Source organism: Coregonus clupeaformis, chromosome 16, assembly GCF_020615455.1.
Source record: "Coregonus clupeaformis isolate EN_2021a chromosome 16, ASM2061545v1, whole genome shotgun sequence".
In the NCBI taxonomy this organism is placed as follows: domain Eukaryota; kingdom Metazoa; phylum Chordata; class Actinopteri; order Salmoniformes; family Salmonidae; genus Coregonus; species Coregonus clupeaformis.
Genome location: NC_059207.1, coordinates 47576328 through 47602048, shown reverse-complemented (window position 1 = coordinate 47602048; position 25721 = coordinate 47576328). Strand labels below are relative to the sequence as shown.

At 41.5% G+C, this 25721-nt stretch overlaps 1 protein-coding gene across 2 annotated transcripts in view; it reads left to right on the top strand.

Moving 5' to 3' along the window:
• The window catches only part of LOC121585022 (hexokinase-2), a 58127-nt gene extending 52249 nt beyond the window's left edge, over positions 1–5878 (top strand). For both annotated transcript variants that reach the window (XM_041901341.1, XM_041901340.1), the window contains 3 exons: positions 585–740; positions 1073–1309; positions 5230–5878. In XM_041901341.1, coding sequence (XP_041757275.1) covers positions 585–740; positions 1073–1309; positions 5230–5374 — 538 coding nt within the window. In that variant the 3' untranslated portion in view covers positions 5375–5878. The remainder of the gene's footprint in view (positions 1–584; positions 741–1072; positions 1310–5229) is intronic.
• Positions 5879–25721: the final 19843 nt, after the last annotated feature.

Genomic DNA, 25721 nt, shown 5'->3' with positions numbered 1-25721 from the left:
AATCCTACAATGTGATTTTCTGGATTTTTTTTTCTCATTTTGTCTGTCATAGTTGACGTGTACCTATGATGAAAATTACAGGCCTCTCTCATCTTTTTAAGTGGGAGAACTTGCACAATTGGTGGCTGACTAAATACTTTTTTTCCCCACTGTATGTATGTATGTATGTATGTATGTATGTATGTATGTATGTATGTATGTATGTATGTATGTATGTATGTATGTATGTATGTATGTATGTATGTATGTATGTATGTATGTATGTATGTATGTATGTATGTATGTATGTATGTATGTATGTATGTATGTATGTATGTATGTATGTATGTATGTATGTATGTATGTATGTATGTTTTTTAAAGTTATTAAAGTATGTTAATTACCAAAATTGCAGAAGAATCCGGTAACTTTAGTAAATTACCAGTAGCTTTGCAACCCTAGCTGGGACTACTACACACACCAGTGCAGTAACACTTTCATCCATAAAGCCTGAAGTGTAGTTTTCCAGAGTAGGAGACTGTCAACAAGACTGTGTAGCAGTAAGCCTCAGGAATCAAGTCTCTCTCTATCGGTCTGTCTGTCAGGTATGAGAAGATGATCAGTGGGATGTACCTTGGGGAGATAGTGAGGAACGTACTGCTGGAGTTCACTGCTAAGGGACTTCTGTTCCGAGGCAAACTCTCTGAGAGGCTCAAGACCAGAGGCATCTTTGAAACCAAGTTCCTCTCCCAGATCGAGAGGTGAGTCTGTGTCAGTTTGTTTGTCTGGGAATGTTTGTGGCAATTACGCCTTCAGTCAATTTTTAGTGTTGATGTCTGATGAGCAAAAGGAAGATTTGGGAAAGTGTGTCACTAAAGACGTTAACAGTCATGGTGGGAGCAACGTGTGAATCCCTTTTTCTGGGTATCAAAGCTATTGGATTTGACACCAAAATGTCTAGCATAGGATGGAGAACAATGTGTGCACTTCATGTTCACAAAATGTGTTGATTTGATATAGATGTTGATATTTACTTGACTGTTGTCTGTAACAGTCAGTGCCTGTCTCTCCCTCACTCTCCCCCCCTTGTCAGTGACCGTCTGGCCCTGAGGCAGGTGCGCTCCATCCTGCAGCACCTGGGTCTGACCAGCTCTACGTGTGACGACAGTATCCTGGTGAAGGAGGTGTGCAGCGTGGTGGCTCGCCGCGCAGCCCAGCTCTGTGGTGCCGGCCTGGCCGCTGTGGTCGATAAGATCCGGCAGAACCGCAACCTCCCCGAGCTCAAAATCACAGTGGGTGTCGATGGAACACTCTACAAACTACATCCACAGTGAGTGGTTATTAGATAGTATTATCACAAAAAGACAGTCAGGTTAAAGCTATACTCCATGGGCTGTATTCATGAATCATCTCAGAGTACGAGTGCTGATATAGGGTTTAGCCTTTTCGATTACAATGAAAAACATTATATAGACTGGGTGTACTCTCCTACTCCTAGATCAGCACTGTTATTCGTACACTTTTTGAATACGGGCCCAGACGTTAATTGCACATTTAACTGTAGGCAGCTGGTAGTTTTAGTTTATAGCCTTTACTTTGCTCATACTTTTTTCTTTATTATCTTACTGAATCTATGAATAAAATGAGCCAAAAGGAGAAACAATGAGAAACTCTAACTTAAGTTATTCTGCGATGCTCTGTTTCCATGGTTTCCATTTCGTGGTTACGTAGGTACAATTGTGTAAATGCCAACATCAATCAAGTTAATGAAAATGTTACGCAGGGTTTATTTATGCATTTACAAACCTAATCGGTGTGATGTATGGAGTTTAATTGGAGTGAGATATAGATATATGCAGTGCCTTCGGAAAGTATTCAGATCCCTTAACTTTTTCCACATTTTGTTAGGTTACAGCCTTATTCTAAAATTGATTAAAGAAAACAATTTCCTCATCGATCTACAGACAATACCCCATAATGACAAAGAAAAAACAGGTTTTTAGAAATTTTTGCACATTTATTAAAAACAAAAAACAGATGCCTTATTTACATAAGTATGCTACGAGACTCGAAATTGAGCTCCGGTGGAAAATGTCGAAAAAGTCAAGGGGTCTGAATACTTTTCGAAGACACTGCATATATCTAAAATGCCAGGAGTGTGCAAAGCTGTCATCAAGGCAAAGGGTGGCTATTTGAAGAAGCTCAAATAGAAAATATATTTTGATTTGTTGAACACTTTTTTTGGGGGGGTTACTACATGATTCCATATGTGTTATTCATAGTTTTGATGTCTTCACTATTATTCTACAATGTAGAAAATAGTAAAAATAAAGAAAAACCCTTGAATGAGTAGGTGTTCTAAAACTTTTACCCATATATAATAAGCATCTGGGAATCCTAAAGTCTATCCTCAAATACCTTTTAACAGCACCTTCTTACAGTTACTGCATGTACACCTGCCTATGGGTTTGCCTGATTCGCTTGTCCCTGGCCATGTGAACTCACTTCCCCTTCATTCCCTGCAGCTTCTGGTCCATTGTCTATTCTCAGTAAGAACATTCTAACCTGGGACGTGTTGAATGGAGCTGAAGGATGGGACTAATAACTAACAACAAGATAGCTAATGTTAAGCATACTGTGTCCATAATAAGTATATAGGTTATAGGTTGAGAGCTTTTGTGAAAGAGCACAGTTATAAAGATATGGCATATAGAAGAAAACCGGATGGACATCATGAAAATGATCAGTTGAGGGTAGAAGTTCAGGAGTAAAAAACAAACAAAATATAATTATTGTAAGTTTCCATAAAATGTATATAGTATGTATAAGCTAGAAGTAGAGGCCTAAGCGTTGTTGTTCACTAGTTTACTCCAATTAGGGAAGGGGTGGTGGGGTTGGAAAGTTATAAAGGGAAATATATTTTTTAAAAGGCTATGTATGTATGTATGTGTATTTATTTATTGCGAGAGAAAAAAATATGGGGGATTGGAGGTGATGCTGATCTATCCCCCTTAAAAAAATTTTTATATATATATATATATATATATTATATAAAGTATTTGATCCCCTGCTGATTTTGTACGTTTGCCCACTGACAAAGAAATGATCAGTCTATAATTTTAATGGTAGGTTTATTTGAACAGTGAGAGACAGAATAACAACAACAAAAAATCCACAAAAACGCATGTCAAAAATGTTATAAATTGATTTGCATTTTAATGAGGGGAAAAAAGTATTTGACCCCCTCTCAATCAGAAAGATTTCTGGCTCCCATGTGTCTTTTATACAGGTAACGAGCTGAGATTAGGAGCACTCCCTTTAATAAAGGGAGTGCTCCTAATCTCAGTTTGTTAAAGGGAGTGCTCCTAATCTCAGCTTGTTATCTGTATAAAAGACAGCTGTCCACAGAAGCAATCAATCAATCAGATTCCAAACTCTCCACCATGGCCAAGACCAAAGAGCTCTCCAAGGATGTCAGGGACAAGATTGTAGACCTACACAAGGCTGAAATGGGCTACAAGACCATCGCTAAGCAGCTTGGTGAGAAGGTGACAACAGTTGCTGCGATTATTCGCAAATGGAAGAAACACAAAAGAACTGTCAATCTCCCTCGGCCTGGGACTCCATGCAAGATCTCACCTCGTGGAGTTGCAATGATCATGAGAACGGTGAGGAATCAGCCCAGAACTACACGGGAGGATCTTGTCAATGATCTCAAGGCAGCTGGAACCATAGTCACCAAGAAAACAATTGGTAACACACTACGCCGTGAAGGACTGAAATCCTGCAGCGCCTGCAAGGTCCCCCTGCTCAAGAAAGCACATATACAGGGCCGTCTGAAGTTTGCCAATGAACAGAACTGGGTGAAAGTGTTGTGGTCAGATGAGACCAAAATTGAGCTCTTTGGCATCAACTCAACTCGCCGTGTTCGAAGGAGGAGGAATGCTGCCTATGACCCCAAGAACATCATCCCCACCGTCAAACATGGAGGTGGAAACATTATGCTTTGGGGGTGTTTTTCTGCTAAGGGGACAGGACAACTTCACTGCATCAAAGGGACGATGGACGAGGCCACGTACTGTCAAATCTTGGGTGAGAACCTCCTTCCCTCAGCCAGGGCATTGAAAATGGGTCGTGGATGGGTATTCCAGCTTGACAATGACCCAAAACACACGGCCAAGGCAACAAAGGAGTGGCTCAAGAAGAAGCACATTAAGGTCCTGGAGTGGCCTAGCCAGTCTCCAGACCTTAATCCCATAGAAAATCTGTGGAGGGAGCTGAAGGTTCGAGTTGCCAAACGTCAGCCTCGAAACCTTAATGACTTGGAGAAGAGCTGCAAAGAGGAGTGGGACAAAATCCCTCCTGAGATGTGTGCAAACCTGGTGGCCAACTACAAGAAACGTCTGACCTCTGTGATTGCCTGCAACATCCTCCAGCATGACCGGTTTGGCGGTGGGTCAGTCATGATGTGGGGTGGCATTTCTTTGGGGGGCCGCACAGCCCTCCATGTGCTCGCAAGAGGTAGCCTGACTGCCATTAGGTACCGAGATGAGATCCTCCGACCCCTTGTGAGACCATATGCTGGTGCGGTTGGCCCTGGGTTCCTCCTAATGCAAGACAATGCTAGACCTCATGTGGCTGGAGTGTGTCAGCAGTTCCTGCAAGAGGAAGGCATTGATGCTATGGACTGGCCTGCCCGTTCCCCAGACCTGAATCCAATTGAGCACATCTGGGACATCATGTCTCGCTCCATCCACCAACGCCACGTTGCACCACAGACTGTCCAGGAGTTGGCGGATGCTTTAGTCCAGGTCTGGGAGGAGATCCCTCAGGAGACCATCTGCCACCTCATCAGGAGCATGCCCAGGCGTTGTAGGGAGGTCATACAGGCACGTGGAGGCCACACACACTACTGAGCCTCATTTTGACTTGTTTTAAGGACATTACATCAAAGTTGGATCAGCTTGTAGTGTGGTTTTCCACTTTAATTTTGAGGGTGACTCCAAATCCAGACCTCCATGGGTTGATAAATTTGATTTCCATTGATAATTTTTGTGTGATTTTGTTGTCAGCACATTCAACTATGTAAAGAAAAAAGTATTTAATAAGATTATTTCATTCATTCAGATCTAGGATGTGTTGTTTAAGTGTTCCCTTTATTTTTTTGAGCAGTGTGTATATAAAAAGACAAAAAAACGAACAAACAAAAAAACATTCTGCCTCATCGCTCTCCTTCTCTCCTCTTCACAGCTTCTCCAGCATCATGCATGAGACGGTCAGGGACCTGGCGCCGCAGTGCGAGGTCACGTTCCTCCAATCAGAGGACGGAAGTGGAAAGGGGGCGGCTCTCATCACGGCGGTGGCCTGTCGCATCCGAGACGCCGGGCAGCGCTGAGCGAGGTGCTCTGGGGACAAGGTCTGCGTCCCAAATGGCACCCTATTTCCTATATAGTGCACTACCTTTGACCAGGGCCCTATGCTCAAACGTAGTGTACTATATAGGGGGCCATTTGGGTAACAACCAAGGGCAGGGTCACAACAGGGACAGCACAGGATGACAAAGGGATATATGAAATGTGCTTGTATGAAATGACTCCTCCTCTCTACTAGTGCATCAAACGTTTAGAGGATGAATCCCAAAATAAAATGGAGTTAGTTGTGCGAGACATTTTATAGGTACTAGGATAAGTAGCGTATGGTTTCTTTAATGTGTGCATGGTTTTCTCTAGTTACACATGATAGGTTCAGGGCCAGTATGTCCTGCAGGTACCACTGTTTGTATGGCCACAGCTGTGGCTCTAGGCACATATTCACACATACTTGTGGAACTAAGGGGCCTAGCCCAAACCATTATTCCTCCTCCACCAGACTTTACAGTTGGCACTATGCATTCGGGCAGGTACCGTTCTCCTGGCATCCGCCAAACCCAGATTCGTCCGTCGGACTGCCAGGTAGTGAAGTGTGATTCATCACTCCAGAGAAAGCGTTTCAACTGCTCCAGAGTCCAGTGGCGGCAAGCTTTATACTACTCCAGCCGATGCTTGGCATTGCGCATGGTGATCTTGTGTGTATATATACTGTAGGAAGGCTATCATCTAAAAGTGGTAGGCCTACTTCATTTTTAAGCGCGCTTGCACCATCTGGCATGTAGAGTATCTTAAATAAAAATGTAATGCTATTGTGGGAGATGCCATTTGAAGCAGTATATACTCTGAGCTTGTCCTTGACTGTTAGAACATTACATTATTGAAAGAACATTACAAATTCACCTTAGAGAAATTAACGTTTAACAAACTCTTTAAGAGACAACAGTCAGAATGAATGGTAGACACTTTTTTTTCTATTCTGTTGCGGAATTGGATCTATGGTATTGGTATCCTGAATGGTAAATATTTTATGATGGGCCGGGGTAAACGAGACACCGTCATAACAAAGATTTACCATTCAGTATACCAATACCATAGATTCCATTCTGCAACAGAATAGAAAAAGGACTGAAAGGAATAAAATCCCCAAGTTCACTGTGTTTCCTTTGTCTACACTGTTTCTCAAGGATAGTGCTGTATGAGTCCCAAACTCCGTAATAACCGTGAAAGGAATCAATACAAAGCAGTATCGTGGTATACCCTGACATTGTTAAATTACCAACCATTTATACTGTGTGCCATATTGAGAGTGGACGTAGACGTGTTTTCCTCTTACAAATTAGCTACTTACAGTATACCTAATTTAAGAGGAACTACACTACCAGGTATTTTTGGGGGGGAATGAGAAATGTTTTCTAACCAACTGATATCTGTCATTAATTGTTACATGCTTAAGATTTGTGTGGAGTCTGGGAATGTTTTAATGATCACTTACTCAATAAAGACCAATGGCCACACTCAATATGCACAGAAACTCAGGGCCACACTCAATCTAACGAGGGTCGCAGTGCAGGGTTAGAAATGTATTGTTTGTGAGTTGCAAGAGATCATATGTTTTATAATGATATGACATTGGTAAGTTTGAGATGTTTAGCCTTGGCTAGGTTTGTGTTTTGTGCATCTCTTACAAACTGGGTATTCTTGTACAATAAATTCTGGATGAGAATGAATTCCCATCTGCTCACTATTTGACGACTTAGGCATCATATTTTGATAGCAAAATAGCTCAACTACGTATATCCTTGTCTAAAAGGTTCTGTAAAATCTTGTTTTATTATGTGACATGCACCCAGTTTGAAACACCATTGTTACAGGATGAATTGTGCAAAGATTCCCATTGAACCTTTGGCAGGAACTTTTTTTTTGTTGTAAAAGCTGTCATGTCTGTGATCTTCTTTCAGCCAAACATAAATTATATTCAGCTATTGTTGGCTGCATCTGGCTCCTTCGAAGAATGTGAAGCCACAGACGCCCAGAAAACTTGCATCTTGGCTAGTTTTCTGGGCATGGCTTACAACTACTGTTCCCCCTCACACCTATGCTGCTGCTAAAATGATTATTTATGCGATTTATTACAACTATTACTCTACTGTACATTGTTTGCCGTTACCATTAGTACCTATTTATCCTGCTACTGGTCACTATTACTCCTGTTTACATGTATACGTTACCACAAGTATTTATATATTCCTGCTACCAGTCACTTTTCAGGCCTGTTTACATATCCGCATATCATGTCACACTGACACTCTTACTAACGCCCACACACTTACACTTACATACACACTCACCACCACTCTCACACCCACCCACCACTTATGCTGCTGCCATACTGCTTACTATTATTATAATTTATCCTGCTACCAGTCACTTTCTCCTAATCCCTGCCTACAGGTACATACAGTGCATTCGGAAAGTATTCAGACCCCTTGACCTTTTCCACATTTTGTTACATTGCAGCCTTATTCTAAAATTGATTAATTTATTTTTTTCCCTCATCAATCTACACACAATACCCCATAATGACAAAGCAAAAACAGATTTTTGCACATTTTATTAAAAATATCACATTTACATAAGTATTCAGACCATTTACTCAGTACTTTGTTGAAGCAACTTTGGCAGCGATTACAGCCTCGAGTCTTCTTGGGTATGACGCTACAAGCTTGGCACACCTGTATTTGGGGAGTTGCTCCCATTCTTCTCTGCAGATCCTCTCAAGCTCTGTCAGGTTGGATGGGGAGCGTCGCTGCACAGCTATTTTCAGGTCTCTCCAGATGTTCGATCGGGTTCAAGTGCGGGCTCTGGCTGGGCCACTCAAGGACATTGAGACTTGTCCTGAAGCCACTCCTGCATTGTCTTGGCTGTGTGCTTAGGGTCTTTGTCCTGTTGGAAGATGAACCTTTGCCCCAGTCTGAGGTCCTGAGCACTCTGGAGCAGGTTTTCATCAAAGATCTCTCTGTACTTTGCTCCGTTCATCTTTCCCTCAATCCTGACTAGTCTCCCAATCCCTGCCGCTGAAAAACATCCCCGCAGCATTATGCTGCCACTACCATGCTACACCGTAGGGATGGTGCCAGGTTTCCTTCAGACGTGACGCTTCAGGCCAAAGAGTTCAATCTTGGTTTCATCAGACCGGAGAATCTTGTTTCTCATGGTCAGAGTCCTTTAGGTGCTTTTTGGCAAACTCCAAGCGGGCCGCCGTGCCTTTTACTGATGAGTGGCTTCCGTCTGGCCACTCTACCATGAAGGCCTGATTGGTGGAGTGCTGCAGAGATGGTTGTCCTGGAATGTTCTATATCCACAGAGGAACTCTGGAGCTCTGTCAGAGTGACCATCGGGTTCTTGGTCACCTCCCTGACCAAGGCCATTCTACCCCGATTGCACAGTTTGGCCGGGCGGCCAGCTCTAGGAAGAGTCTTGGTGGTTCCAAACTTCTTTCATTTAAGAATGATGGAGGCCACTGTGTTCTTGGGGACTTTCAATGCTGCAGAAATGTTTTGGTACCCTTCCCCAGATCTGTGCCTCGACACAATCCTGTCTCGGAGCTCTACAAACAATTCCTTCATCCTCATGGCTTGGTTTTTGCTCTGACACGCACTGTCAACTGTGGGACCTTATATAGACAGGTGTGTGCCTTTTCCAAATAATGTCCAATCAATTGAATTTACCACAGGTGGACTCAAATCTAGTTGTAGAAACATCTCAAGGATGATCAATGGAAACAGGATGCACCTGAGCTCAATTTCGAGTCTCATAGCAAAGGGTCTGAATACTTATGTAAATAAGGTATTTGTTTAATTTTTTTCTCAATTTCGAAAAACCTGTTTTCGCTTTGTCATTATGGGGTATTGTGTGTAGATGAGGATTTTTTTTTTTTAAATCAATTTTAGAATAAGGCTGTAACGTAACAAAATGTGGAAAAAGTGAAGAGGTCTGAATACTTTCCGAATGCACTGTATCTACCTCACACTCCAGTGTCTTGTACATTTGGTATTGGCACTGACCCTGTTTATAGCTTCCTCTCATTTCTTATTTCTCCTATTTTCCTTTGCATATATTTTGATATTGATTACTGCACTATTGGGTAGAGCTTGGAAGTTAACCGTGTTAAATGTGCTCACATCCCTGTTGGTGATCTTTTCTCCTTTGTCAAGATAATCCATCCACCTGACAGGTGTGGCATATCAAGGAGCTGATTAAACAGCATGATCATTACACAGGTCACTTTGTGCTGGGGACAATAAAAGGCCACTCTAAAATGTGCAGTTTTGTCACACATAATGCCACAGATGTCTCAAGTTCTGAGGGAGCGTGCTGACTGCAGGAATGTCCACCAGAGCTGTTGCCAGATAATTGAATGTTAATTTCTCTACCATAAGCCACCTCCAATGTCTTTAGAGAATTTGACAGTGCGTTCAACCGGCCTCACAACCGCAGACCACGCGTAACCACGCCAGCCCAGGACCTCTACATCTGGCTTCTTCATCTGCGGGATCGTCTGAGTCCAGCCAGCCGGGCAGCTGATGAAACTGAGGAGTATTTCTGTCTGTAATAAAGCCCTTTTGTGGGGAAAAACGTATTCTTATTGGCTGGGCTTGGGCCTGGCTCCCCAGTGGGTGGGCCTATGCCCAGTCATGTGAAATCCATAGATTAGAGCCTAATGAATTTATTTAAATTGACTATTTACTTTTATATGAACTGTGACCCAGTAAAATCGTTAATTGTTGCGTTTATATTTTTCAGTATAGTATCTTCATCAAAACATCTGCATGAGTCGTCAAGACACCTACTCCTTTTATCGATCTTTAAAGAAGATTATTAACAATATAAATATATTTTGCTGCATATTTACAGTACCAGTCAAAAGTTTGGACACACCTACTCATTCAGGGGTTTTTCTTAATTTTTACCATTTTCTACATTGTAGAATAATAGTGAGGACATCAAAACTATGAAATAACACCTATGGAATTAGGTAGTAACCAAAGAAGTGTTAAACAAATCAAAATATATTTTATATTTGAGATTATTGAAAGTCGCCACCCTTTGCCTTGATGACAGCTTTGCGCACGCACTCTTGGCATTCTCTCAACCAGCTTCACCTGGAATGCCTTTTCAAAAGTCTTGAAGGAGTTCCCACATATGCTGAGCACTTGTTGGCTGCTTTTCCTTCACTCTGCGGTCCAACTCATCCCAAACCATCTCAGTTGGGTTGAGGTCGGGTGATTGTAGAGGCCAGGTCATCTGATGCAGCACTCCATCACTCTCCTTCTTGGACAAATAGCCCTTACACAGCCTGGAGGTGTGTTGGGTCATTGTCATGTTGAAAAACAAATAATAGTCCCACTAAGCGCAAACCAGATGGAGCGCTGCAGAATGCTGTGGTAGCCATGCTGGTTAAGTGTGCCTTGAATTCTAAATAAATCACTGACAGTGTCACCAGCAAAGCGCCATCACACCTCCTCCATGCTTCACGGTGGGAACCACACATGCAGAGATCATCTGTTCACCGACTCTGCGTCTCACAAAGACACGGCAGTTGGAACCAAAAATCTCAAATTTGGACTCATCAGACCAAAGGACAGATTTACACCGGTCTAATGGCCCAAGCAAGTCTCTTCTTATTATTGGTGTCCTTTAGTAGTGGTTTCTTTGCAGCAATTCGACCATGAAGGCCTGATTTCACGCAGTCTCCTCTGAACAGTTGATGTTGAGATGTGTCTGTTACTTGAACTCAGTGAAGCATTTATTTGGGCTGCAATCTAAGGTGCAGTTATTCTAATGAACTTATCCTCTGCAGCAGAGGTAACTCTGGGTCTTCCTTTCCTGTGGTGGTCCTCATGAGAGCCAGTTTCATCATAGCGCTTGACGGTTTTTGCGACTGCACTTGAAGAAACTTTCAAAGTTCTTGAAAATGTCCGGATTGTCTGACCTTCATGTCTTAAAGTAATGGACTGTCGTTTCTCTTTGCTTATTTGAGCTGTTTTTGCCATAATATGGACTTAGCCCTATTTGGTAAAAGACCATCTTCTGTATACCACCCCTACCTTGTCACAACACAACTGATTGGCTCAAACGCATTAAGAAGGAAATAAATTCCACAAATTAACTTTGAAGAAGGCACACCTGTTAATTGAAATGCATTCCAGGTGACTACCTCATGAAGCTGGTTGAGAGAATGCCAAGAGTGTGCAAAGCTGTCGTCAAGGCAAAGGGTGGCTACTTTGAAGAATCTCAATAGTTATGTACTTGAAAATGTATCAATTTACCAATATGGCACATTTGGGCCGACCTTGATACAAAATAGTCCAGTATTGCAACGCTTCACTGGATCAATCTGAAACTTTGCACACACACTGCTACCATCTAGTGGCCAAAATCTAAATTGCGCCTAAACTGCAATATTATATTGTGGCATTTCTCTTGCATTTCAAAGATGATGGAAAAAATGAAGAAAAAAACGCATGTTTTTTTGTTTGTATGATCTTTTACCAGATCTAATGTTATATTATCCTACATTAATTTCACATTTCCACAAACTTCAAAGTGTTTCCTTTCAAATGGTAGCAAGAATAAGTCTCCTGAGTGGCGCAGTGGTCTAAGGCACTGCATCGCAGTGCTAGCTGTGCCACTAGAGATCCTGGTTCGAATCCAGGCTCTGTCGACCGGGAGACTCATGGGCAGCGCACAATTGGCCTAGCGTTGTCCAGGGTAGGGGAGGGAATGGCCGGCAGGGATGTAGCTCAGTTGATAGAGCATGGCGTTTGCAACGCCAGGGTTGTGGGTTCAATTCCCACGGGGGACCAGTATGAAAAAATATATATATATATGTATTCACTAACTGTAAGTCGCTCTGGATAAGAGCGTCTGCTAAATGACTAAAATGTAAAATGTAAAAGAATATGCATATCCTTGCTTCAGGTCCTGAGCTACAGGCAGTTAGATTTGGGTTTGTCATTTTAGGTGAAAATTGGAAAAAAAAGGGTCCGATCTTTAAGAGGTTAAACACAGGAATAACTCTACAGGTGAGAGTACTTCTTAGTTTTAGTGAACTGAAAATTCATCTTAATTTATCCCCACTGTTACAGCAGAAAGCCATCCAAATCTGGCAAGCGAACTGATTACCAGCTATACTTCAATTCAATGCCATTTTACCTCAACACAAAGCAAATGTCAATGAACTGGTCCAAAATGAGTTGGACAAATCATTTGGCACACATGACAAGGGCAAAAGCCAGTCAAATAATTCACTCAACAATTGTAGCCTCAGTTATACCATGCATCACAACTGTGTACCCTACCAAAGGAGCCGAGGATAAGATGTCCCTCCCCCCAAGAGGCTCTCAAAACAATAGATTAAATGAGTAGAAGCTCTTCCGTCATTATCTAATCAGTCTGGTTTGATTTGTGCAATCATTGTAATTGGGTCATTTGTTTGACAGGAGAGACAATCCATCAAGTCCATTGTCTTTGCTGCTGCTCTAATCTGTCTATTGAAAATGACTGATTTCCAGTAGTTTGGTGGCTTGAATTATTAAACAATGTGAGTCAATGTCAAGTGTAGTCTGTAGGGAACTGGGCTTTCATTCATGTACTACAATGGAGGACAATGTGAGGAATGACTATTGCAATTTATTTTTGTATTTTATTTGTTTGTGTACTGCAGAGGGAGACCAGACTGTACTACAACGTATGTCTGTTATACTCTATTTTTATCCAATGCTACAGTAAATGAAAGTACAAACAATAGAATTTGAACAATATTCTTTCAAAATATTATGAGATGTAATATATGATGTAAGGCATACAGGATGAAGATACTCTGTGTATCAACTGGTTCCGTGATGATTTTTTTGTGTTGACTTTAATGTCAGTCTTGAATTTGAATCCATTTGAATCCCTATTGGCTTCCATGACCTTTTACACCCCCAATTAAATCAACAATTGCAGTCTATCACCACACACAGTGCCTTCAGAAATAATTCACACCACTTTACTTTTTTCACATTTTGTTGTTATAGCCTGAATTTAAAATAGATTCAATTTAGATGTTGTGTCACTGGCCTACACACAATATCAAAGTGGAATTATGTTTTTAGAAATTGTTACAAATTACTGAATATCCGGCTTCTTCACCTGTGGGATCATCGGAGACCAGCCACCTGGGCAGCTGATGAAACTGTGGGTTTGCACAACCAAATAATTTCTGCACAAACTGTCAGAAACAGTCTAAGGGAAGCTCATCTGCGTGTTCGTCGTCCTCACCAGGGTCTTGACCTGACTGCAGTTCGGCGTCGCAACTGACTTCAGTGGGCAAATGCTCAACTTCGATGGCCACTTGCACGCTGGAGAAGTGTGCTCTTCACGTATTAATCCTGGTTTCAACTGTACCGGGCAGATGGTAGACCGCATGTATGGTGTTGTGTGGGCGAGCGGTTCTCCTGCCTGCACGAAATTGATTTTACATTTCTGAAGATCTCCCTACACTCTGAGAACTGTATCCATAGAGAAGGAATATTACTTTGGAGGTGTGTGGCTAAGTAGGTAAGAGTGTAACACTGGTAACATCAATACAACGCCATGGATTCAATTCCCGCAGGGATCACATACATCTTACATTCTCTATTTGTATTTATTTGGCAGCGCTAACTTGTACATAAGGCAAAAGCAGACAAAGAAAATAGGAAAAGGTTGAAAAAACTGCAATAGCTCCGTTTGTAATATGCAGGCACTCACACAAAGAAGTTGACAGAAGTATAGACAAGTTTTTGAGCCGTTTCCGCTCTACTTCCTGAACTCCTCCCGTCGATGCAATCCACTTCCGTTCTGCCGGGCTGGGTTTGTTTTGCTAGCTAGCTCCGTTGTCCCGACAAAGAGGATATAAAAATTACAATTACAACATGAAGAAAAGTGGTTCGGGAACGACGTGTGCGGTAGTTGGTTGCAAAAACTCGAGAAAGCACCTGAACGAGTGGTTAGATAGAGAGTGCTACGACCACAAACCAGCTACGAAGAGGCAATGTCCATGCGCTCCATTGTTTACATTTTTTCGCAAGCCTGATACCGACTCGGAATCAAGGACCTGGCTGAAGGCATTGAATCTAAAGAAACCACCCCTCAACGTTTTTGTTTGTTCCTATAACTTTGTTGACCAAAAACCTACCAAGGATAATCCTTTCCCAGAGTTGTGGTTGGGATACAATCGCCCTCCCCAGCCAAAGAGGCGTCAACTCACCCAGCGGACCACTGCCTCCCCCAGATAAAGAAACGCAGACTTGAATCTGAGGGTAAGTTCAGCAACTTTAGCTATGAAGCTGACAATACTGTTAATTATGAAGAAGTTGTCATACATTAACATTGCTACCGGTATTTTGCTAAGGCAGTTGATTGTTTTGGAGATGGGACAAACAATGCCCACGATAGCTACATCATTAATTGTGTGTGTGTGTGTGTGTGTGTGTGTGCCTGCCTCAGTGTGTCTTAGTCTACATCATAAATACAATGCAAGATGGCAGGCTGTTGTGATGATGATTGTGTGTGTGCGTGTGAGTGCAATGTTGTAGTACACATTTTTCCATTGTGATGTTTGTAGTGAGAGGACTCTATGCCTGCATTAATTTTGCTCCATCCATGTTTTCTCTTCCCCTTTTAGATGCTCCAGAAACCTGTCAGCCTGTCTGTGAGGCCGAGCCTGCTACACCAAAATTTCGAGATGCCCAGACCCAATGGGAGGATCCGTCACATATTGATCACATTTACTGTTCAACAACACAGTCTGTTAAAGTAGACAAGGCCACACAGTGCGAGGCAGAAATGGGTCCTACTGTGACCAGCACCACGGTCATTGATGATGCTAGGTCCCGGCTGTATACAGGAGTGCTTATGGTTCAATTCTTCACCCTGGTGACGGTGTTGTTGCCTTTCAGTAAGCCATCAATTACCCTTCCTGTTGTTGACCAAATACTTATGACGTTGATGAAACTAAAACTAAACCTAATATTAGGAGATATTGCTCACCGCTTCAATGTGTCTACATCCATGGCAAGCATTGTGATTAGTCACTGGATTGACGTGATGGGTGAACAGTTCAAAGTCCTGATCCCCTGGCTTCCAAGAGAGACCATTCGTGCCACCATGCCCTTGTCGTTTCAGAGGAACTACCCTCGAACCACCTGCATCATTGACTGTGCCGAAAGTGCCATGCAGAGAGCCACAAACCACGACTCAAGGAGTGACACTTTCAGCCAGTATAAATCACGCAACACTGTGAAATATCTCGTCGCTGTGGCCCCTAATGGGCTAATCATGTTTATATCTGATGCCTATGCTGGCAGAAGCAGCGATAAGTTTATCACCATGGACAGTGGGTTCCTAGACTATCTGAGGGCTGGTGATGAGGTCATGGCGGACCGTGGGTTCACCATTCGAGACTTGCTTGATGAGAGAAGGGTCAGTTTGAACATCCCTGCTTTCACCTACAGGCGCAATCAGTTGACCAATGAGGAGACGACACGCACCAGGCGAGTAGCCAATGTCCGCATACATGTGGAAAGAGCAATCCAGAGACTGAAGGTGTTTAAGATTTTATCCCAGAATGTTCCCATCAGCATGGCACCGAAACTGGACAACATCTTAACCATCTGTGCTGGCCTAGTTAACCTGAAGAGTCCACTGATCAGTGAGGTTTAGAATCTTGCCCTGTGTCCCTGTCTACCAACACCCAGCCATGTTGTTAATTAAATACAGATAAACACAACAAATACTGCGTGCATTGTATTTTTTTATATTATATATGAATATTTTCATAGTGATGTAATTGTGTGGGCTGCTTTTGTATTTTACTTTTAATACCTGTTAAGATTAAACACGCAATCTTTCTTGTTGAAGCCATTTGTTTAGTTTCCTCAAAACAATTAATTAATCCAGTGTTATTTATGTACAGTATGAGCTTACTATGAATTATGAACTGTGTTAAAATAAATTGTAGCACTCTAAGGATTGAAATTACATCAAACTTTATTTTCACTCAAACAGTAGGCACACTGATATATTGCACAGCATAAAGAGATCATGTAAACAATGGACATCTGTTGGCTCCTGTGGGCATGACCTAAATAAGGCAGTTTATTTTGGTTTTAAAATGCTGAGATATTTACTGCAGAACTGTAACCTTCCCTCAACAAAATCATCAACAATTTTCGGGAGCATGTGGGCAAAGTAGAATGTGCGCAGCCTTATGATATGCCCCTGGACAAAGCCTTGGTCGTAGGGTACTTCGATTTCTAGGTGCTCAGTTTTGTTCCAGATCACCAACTTGGAGTGCTGAAGCCCTGTGCAGTGCATCCCAATTTGTACCTGCATGTAGTAGCCTTTTGGACCATTGCAGGCAATATGGTAATCTACCCTATCTCCGTTTGCCACAGTTGTGATTTCGCAGTTCTTTGTTGCCAACAATTCTGCAAGTGACTTGTTTCCCATCACAGGTGATTTGATCTCCAACAGAATGTCGTTGTTTATCACTCCATCGAGAGATGCTGCAAGCCACGGTTCCTTTTCGCACACCACTAAGCCTTTGGTTTCAATGCTGTTGCCCAGAGTTTCCAAATAGTCCCTTGCAAGTTCCTCCCCCTCCGCTCCTTGACGGGTTGCGGCATAGTAGTAGAACCGTGTTCCCAAGCTAGCGTCGACATCGCTGTGTTTACACCGGCAGACGTTGTGCCAACAACTTCCGGCGGAAATGAAATGCATTTGTGTAGAGTTATGGCGCCACCCGGGATACAGCGCGTAAACTTGTCTATACTACTGAACATATTTTAGCCTACACAACATTTGAGCAAATTGACCTTGAAAGATACAGATTACACAGATTGACATTTAATTGACCTGGCATGCCTTGTGGTGCATTATGACCATTGGCCACCCTGCTGCAATATAAATCAAACAACAGAACATTATTAGTACATTAATAATTAGTACACCAATTTAGTTTTATTTACCGGTTGCCCTAAGAGAAGTATAATTAGAAAACTTTTCATAACTTTTTAAGTGCAGAACATTTTAAAAATACAATGTAACTAATTCAATGTTCCTCCACCCACTTTATAGACCATTTTCAATGCAAGGCACTATTTATGGAGTATCACTTTACACGTAGCCAAACAACCAGTAAGCCCCTTTACTTCCATTGATCATGTTCCAATACAGCTCCAATTAATTTAACTGATGACTTTGTTTGATTTGATGTGATTAAAATCTGTAATATTTAATGAGTCATTTTGACTGTCTCATTGCAACATGAACTCAGGTTTAACATTGTTATAAAACAATTACTCCCAGAACACCAATCATATCAGGATACATAAACATGAAATTACAAAGACCACTACAAATAGATAAACACAAACATATACAGTAGTTTGACAATCAGTAGTCTGAAAATAATTTGAAGCAGTGGTTCCATCATGCATTGCGGTATTTACAAAGTGGCTCTTATCCTGTGGTTGAATAAAATACACAGAATGGTATTTGGTTATTGTAAAAACCTACTACAACATGGTAGGCTTCCCTCACATAGGGAGGTTTCCAGTTGTCAGAATAATACACACCTGTGTCTGCAGGCAGTAGTGTTTGTGTCAAAATACATGCTGCACAAACACTGCTATCACAATTGGGGCCAGTTACATTTCCATTTAAATTCTTAAGGTAAACTGAAAATCCAATTTTCCTCAAGGTTTTCCAGTGAGGTATGATCTCCAAAGTGCACTGGAAATGAGGGCGTAAGGTTGACATTGGATTGGCCAGAGTTTATTTGATGCCTTCCGTTTCCTATCCTGCCTTTTTGTTTCCTTCTGTTTATATCTCAGATAGGTGGTGGGCCGTAGCAAGCTGTCTGCTTTAGTTTCGAGATGATCGATCTGTAGAGGAGGAGCTGTTTTTTTCCTTATTGTGTATGTGTAGAATAAATAAATATCTCAATTTGTTGGCAATGTCAATTCTTGCAAATGTTTACAAAATAATAATTTTATGTTAGCTAGCTGGACAGGCAAACGCAGCACGGTACTAAACTGTAAACCCTTTCAAAACGTGTGTACTATCTCTGCTGATCACGTTATCCGTATCTAAGGTAGTAGACAGCAGGTGACAAACTGCTATCAGGTAGTCTTTTTATTTTTTTGTAATCTAACTATTTAGTTATAGAAATGTGATACCATCAATGCAAGCTGTAAAATGACCCAACGTAGAACACAGCAACCTTAGTAATGTAGCTAGCTTTGTAAAAATCTGTTTTTGCCTTGTCATTATGGGGTATTGTGTGTAGATTGATGAGGGGGGAAAAAACAATTAAATCCATTTTAGAGTAAGGCTGTAACGTAACAAAATGTGGAAAAAGTCAAGGGGTCTGAACATTTTCCGAATGCACTGTATGTATATCTGTTCCTCTTCATCAAACAGCAGCTCTTATTTTCACAAGAGGCTGTGTTTACAAGTCTGGCAAATTTGCCTGAGCAGACAGTGTTAAAATATAATTTTTATGATAATATTTTATAGTCATCATAAGAATGTTTTAATGTCATATACATTGAATCTGCTCCTCCCTCGACGAGAATCAATCAACTTCACGTTTTTCGGCTCACCACCTAAGAAGGATCATGGTAAAGAGTCAGCCTTTCTACTGCCTGTCTGGCCAGCACCTACTCCTGTGTGGACATCCTTTGTTGTTCTGACAACAAGCCTTTTTCAGTTTGAGTCCAATGTTTATTAAATAAACTGAGGAACTCAGCAGACCCTTGTGTCTACCTGTTATTTCTACTCTGGTCCTGCTGGCGCTGGTTTACTACCCCCACACATCGCCTCAGAGAAGAATAGGAATTTCATTTTTCATTAGCATGTATTGAGCATATGAGCTTTGACCCTCTTGAACTTTCTCACTCATCATTATTCACAATTCATTCGGGATTATCTGTAGTCATGGTAGCATCCACATTAATGTAGAAGCGTTTAGAAACATTCTATTCTTATTTACAATAAAGGTGACTCCAAAATGACAAGGCATTATTTACCATTCTTTTCTATTGGGCACAAAATAATCTCAAAAACAACCAAAACGAACTGCAAACGCATCCAACAAGTTTGTAGAGTCACAAGCTTGATGCAGTCATTGCGTGCTAGGAATATTGGACCAAATACTAAACTTTTGACTACTTTATTTATAAGAATCCTTAGGTGTGTCAATTTTCTTGTTAAACAAAATCTCTTTCTCTGAGCAATTGTATCAGTATAAAATAATATCATTTCGTTATATAGCTCAGTATGAATTTGAAGTTAATCATTATTGCTCATCTTTATCAAGGGTGTTAATCATTTCGGACGCCACTGTATATACTTAATACAATACAAATATGGAGGCTTTCAGTACACCAATGCAGTATCATGCTTTTGCAACAGTCAATACAACCATACTAACACTTCAACACATGAACATGATTCAGCAGATCTTATTGCAAGCAAGCCACTTTGATCTTTAAACACTTGCAAATTAGTTTTATCTGTTATCTTATCAGCTTATGGTTTGTTATCTTGTATTCTATAAAATATTAGCTAGACTTATTATTGTAAGTGTTACATTCCCCAATAAGAAACCAAAAATCGTTGCTCAACATAAAAAAGGGAACTACCAAATGAGCCACTGAAAACCAAAACAAAACACGTGGGGTCCCAAACATGGGTTCCGAAAGGCATCCACGGGAGTGCTGGCCAAGCAACTCCAGTTGAGTCCTAAAAGATCCCCACCATGGACACCCACTGGACTTGCCTGACATCAGACAAACCAAAAGAAAAACCCCACACCAACTGAGGATAGGGAGCGAAAACAAAAGGGGCGCAAACCCAATTATGGGAAACCACAAACGCTCTGCTCAACAACCTAAAGCCAAGTGGAAGCGCTAAACAGAGGTGTAGCTCTTCCAACATCTATTTTTCTAGCCATTCAATTTCAGCTTTGCCAACACATGTGAAACACCTTCTGACTAAAAAGGACAACAGGTGCAACATCCTGACCAACGAGGAGGATTCCAATCAATAGTAAATTGTTTACCACTCCTTGCTTTGGGCAAACTACCAACACATTCCACCAGAACCCTGCTGAAAGGTTAGTCAAAAGCAGGTATAGGCTGCAAAGGTGCAACCGGCAGTTTGGTTTGGTTTACCTGTCAGCGCGCAAATGCGACAGGATTGACAGTAAACCACAACATCCTGTTTCAGACCAGGCCAGAAGAAGTTAAGCAAGATATGGTCATACGTCTTGTTGACCCCAAGATGGTCTGCCATACTACCATCGTAAACCAAAGTCAGTATCTCTTGTCAGAATTCACATCACTTCCTATCTCACAGGCATAGCAGGTATTCATATGGTAGCATTTATAATGTTACCTCATTAGCAGAGCAGGTATTTATATGGTAGTGTTTATAAGGTTACCTCATCAGCATAGCAGGTATTTACATGGTAGTGTTAGCCTCACATCTCTCCTCCTCCTTCACTATTAGCAAGCGTGTGGAATGTCATTCATCTATTAACTTCAGCCTATGAGCATTGCACACAAAGGCAATTCCACCACGCTTCCTGAAAAACCTATGGGCTCACTCGTACAATAATCACTTTCAGTTCTTTCAACCAATGGGCATAAATGCTTAGCAATGAGGATCAGATTTGCCTTGGTACGTCGGTCTAGTACTTCCCAAGTGGGTTTTTCTTGAAATGCTTTCACTTAGAAGTCCATGACTTGCTTTATTTATTTACCCTGTGAGTGATTATTCAACTTTCCACTGCTTCAGAGGGATTTTAGCGACTACAAGAAACCTGGGACACAAGATCCCGGACGAGCCCCCATTTTGTTACGTTCCCTAATAGAAAACAAAAATCGTTGTGCAACAGAAAAAAAGGAACTAACAAATGAGCCACTGACAACCAAAACAAAACAGGTGGGGTTCCAAACATGGGTTCTGAAAGTCATCCATAGAAGGGCCCACTGAGTAGTGATGTTATGTTTGATACCGGAGCTCTGAGGCATGCGTTGAAATCGCTTTATCAGAAGCACGTGATCAATGACATCCAAAGCTTCGTTTCATCGAACAACCACCTGATTGGTTTGGTATTGGTTTCAGTTATAGACAAAAAGGCTACACTGCACACACGCTACGGCGTGTGCTGCGTCATCTATAATAATTTGGCAGTTAGGCAGACCAGCAGCTCCCACTAGTGTACACTGTATTGATCAAAGCCTCGAGTAATCTACATATTTTCGACACAATTGGCTGGAAATGCTCAATACTTCATGAAGCTTTGTTTCCCCATCACTACCACTGAGTGCTGCGTCCCCATCATGGACACCCACTGGACTTGGCTGTCGTCAGACAAACCAAAAGAAAGAACCCACACCAACTGAGGATAGGGCGCAAACCCAAACTGCCAAAAACAAAGGCTTTGCTCAACAACCTAACATGGACGCGCTACACAGAGGCGTAGCTCTTCCAACATCTCATTTTCCTACAGAAGCCCTTAAATATCGGCTATGGCAGCACAGGTGAAACACCTTCTGACTAACGAGGACAACAGGTGCAACATCCTGACCAACGAGGATGATTCCAATCAGTACCCCACACCCAGAGAACAACTTCGAAATCGAGAGAGAAACCAACTGTAACATAAGGATGCACCAGATTATTAATGGAAAAACGGACTCACATACAGTAACGATAACATAGCATATAGAATAGAAAAATGGCTATTTATACAACCAATACTGCGTCATACCTCTGACCTGAGCCAGGTTTCTTTTTCAGTTTAATTAGTGCTCTGTCTTTTCAGCACCTAAGTAGTCAGTCCTACCAAACACTAGGCAAGGCCTAATAACGTTAGCCTAGTACGACCATCTGGAAATCTTACAAAATAAACAAAGCGGAGGTGCATAAAGATGGCGGCCCCCATGCACTTACCACAAATTCCTTGTTTTGATAAGTTTGCCGTATTGTACATTGCTCTCATTACTCTTTTTTTGTATGGTCATGAGCATAGTATACATGATCCCAATTTTATCTTCAAGACGCCGGTAATTTGAAAAAGTAGATTGTGCTGATTTATTGGCATATTGAACCATAAAAAACTGAGTGGAGAGTGCGAAAACAATGACGTCATATCTGAATTCTGACATCTTTATCCACATTAGCCATTCATATTCCACTCATTTATATTCCAAGCAAAAACAGAATAAGAAGCGCATCACCATGATATATTTGCTTTGATTTGCTCTCTTTCTTTTTAAGGGGCCATATCCAAAAAGCATCTCAGAAAAGGTCTTAGGAATCCTGTTAAAACCAGTTTTAAGACTAAAAAACTCCCCACTCTGAGTAGGTTTTAGGATGATGCTAAAGCTCATGAACAGTCAAAATCATGTTTTCCATGAAATTGGATGATATTTGGATGAAACCATGTCAAAGTATGATGACCAAGGTATGAAAAATGACTGTTGCTTCTACATTGATAAAGTTTGATCATAAAGTTGCTGGTCCCCTCCCCCATGTCAAACACTTGGATTCAGGAGGTGGGATTATTAAGGGGATAGGGTGACATCACCTTAACTCTCATTTTAATACACCAATGGTAACATGATATTCTCTCACCTAATTTAAATATGTACCACCTCGCAACCAACATCGGAAAAGGCGTTTGCGGAGGGGCATGGTTTATATACAGTGGGGAAAAAAAGTATTTAGTCAGCCACCAATTGTGCAAGTTCTCCCACTTAAAAAGATGAGAGAGGCCTGTAATTTTCATCATAGGTACACGTCAACTATGACAGACAAATGAGAAAAAGAAATCCAGAAAATCACATTGTAGGATTTTTAATGAATTTATTTGCAAATTATGGTGGAAAATAAGTATTTGGTCAATAACAAAAGTTTCTCAATACTTTGTTATATACCCTTTGTTGGCAATGACACAGGTCAAACGTTTTCTGTAAGTCTTCACAAGGTTTTCACACACTGTTGCTGGTATTTTGGCCCATTCCTCCATGTAGATCTCCTCTAGTGCAGTGATGTTTTGGGGCTGTCGCTGGGCAACACGGACTTTCAACTCCCTCCAAAGATTTTCTATGGGGTTGAGATCTGGAGACTGGCTAGGCCACTCCAGGACCTTGAAATGCTTCTTACGAAGCCATTCCTTCGTTGCCCGGACGGTGTGTTTGGGATCATTGTCATGCTGAAAGACCCTGCCACGTTTCATCTTCAATGCCCTTGCTGATGGAAGGAGGTTTTCACTCAAAATCTCACGATACATGGCCCCATTCATTCTTTCCTTTACACGGATCAGTCGTCCTGGTCCCTTTGCAGAAAAACAGCCCCAAAGCATGATGTTTCCACCCCCATGCTTCACAGTAGGTATGGTGTTCTTTGGATGCAACTCAGCATTCTTTGTCCTCCAAACACGACGAGTTGAGTTTTTCCAAAAAGTTCTATTTTGGTTTCATCTGACCATATGACATTCTCCCAATCCTCTTCTGGATCATCCAAATGCACTCTATCAAACTTCAGACGGGCCTGGACATGTACTGGCTTAAGCAGGGGGACACGTCTGACACTGCAGGATTTGAGTCCCTGGCGGCGTAGTGTGTTACTGATGGTAGGCTTTGTTACTTTGGTCCCAGCTCTCTGCAGGTCATTCACTAGGTCGCCCCGTGTGGTTCTGGGATTTTTGCTCACCGTTCTTGTGATCATTTTGACCCCACGGGGTGAGATCTTGCGTGGAGGTTCAGATTGAGGGAGATTATCAGTGGTCTTGTATGTCTTCCATTTCCTAATAATTGCTCCCACAGTTGATTTCTTCAAACCAAGCTGCTTACCTATTGCAGATTCAGTCTTCCCAGCCTGGTGCAGGTCTACAATTTTGTTTCTGGTGTCTTTTGACAGCTCTTTGGTCTTGGCCATAGTGGAGTTTGGAGTGTGACTGTTTGAGGTTGTGGACAGGTGTCTTTTATACTGATAACAAGTTCAAACAGGTGCCATTAATACAGGTAACGAGTGGAGGACAGAGGAGCCTCTTAAAGAAGAAGTTACAGGTCTGTGAGAGCCAGAAATCTTGCTTGTTTGTAGGTGACCAAATACTTATTTTCCACCATAATTTGCAAATAAATTCATTAAAAATCCTAGAATGTGATTTTCTGGAGAAAAAAAATCTCAATTTGTCTGTCATAGTTGACGTGTACCTATGATGAAAAGTACAGGCCTCTCTCATCTTTTTAAGTGGGAGAACTTGCACAATTGGTGGCTGACTAAATACTTTTTTTCCCCCACTGTAGCTAGATAGCTACTCCACTGGTGACAAAATTTGACTGTAGGGTGTCAGCAAATATAATTAATAATTTACACTATTAATCTATGGCAAAGATACTTATACATCTCCCCTTTCATCTGTGTCTGATGTTCAGCCAGCATGGAAAAATGGGGGGGAAGGGTATTTCCAAACTCTGACGCAGTTGTCATGTCAACACATCCACCCCATCACAAGAGACATGCCAAATTGGATATTAATTTTTAATGAAATCATTGATGCAATTTCAATGTTATTTGAGTTGCTTTGTGTCCCACCAAATTTGCTTGAGATGATTTTACTGCAGCGCTGCTCACTGTATCCAAGTTTCTTGACATAGGTGTTTCAAGGAGCTGTCAGTCAAGGCGAGCTCATAAATATAAGCTCCCCCCACTCAGCCTGTCTTTTCAAACTTCCTGGTAGTTAGGCATGAGAGAAAAAGTATTTCTATCCCCCCAAAAAATATTATGGGTGATATTTTAGTCACTCAAAATACTATTTTACATGGGAATCAGAATGACTGTTCAGGATCTTTAAGACACAGCTCAGACAGGAGGCGGGATTATTAAGGGGTAGTAATCAGGACAGTTTGAGGTACCACAAAGGAAAGATAGTCATGACCCTCATTGGCATTAATGGGGAATAACCAATTGCGATGAGGCATGAAGCTGTGAACTCAATACCATGCTTCAGATAACCACGGTGAATACCTATGACTGTATACGTCAAATGTTACAATAAAAAACGTTTAATATAATTTTCGCCTGACACGATCACTTTGCCTACCCTTAATTATTGCCTAATATGTTGGCATGCATAAACTTTTTTTAACCAATTCTGAAGGTTGTTAAAAGCAGAATTTGTATACCATTATATGAACACACTGATCACTCCTGTATAACAACTATCGCTTTGGCACAGTAGGCATCAAGTCACTACCGATAATGTTA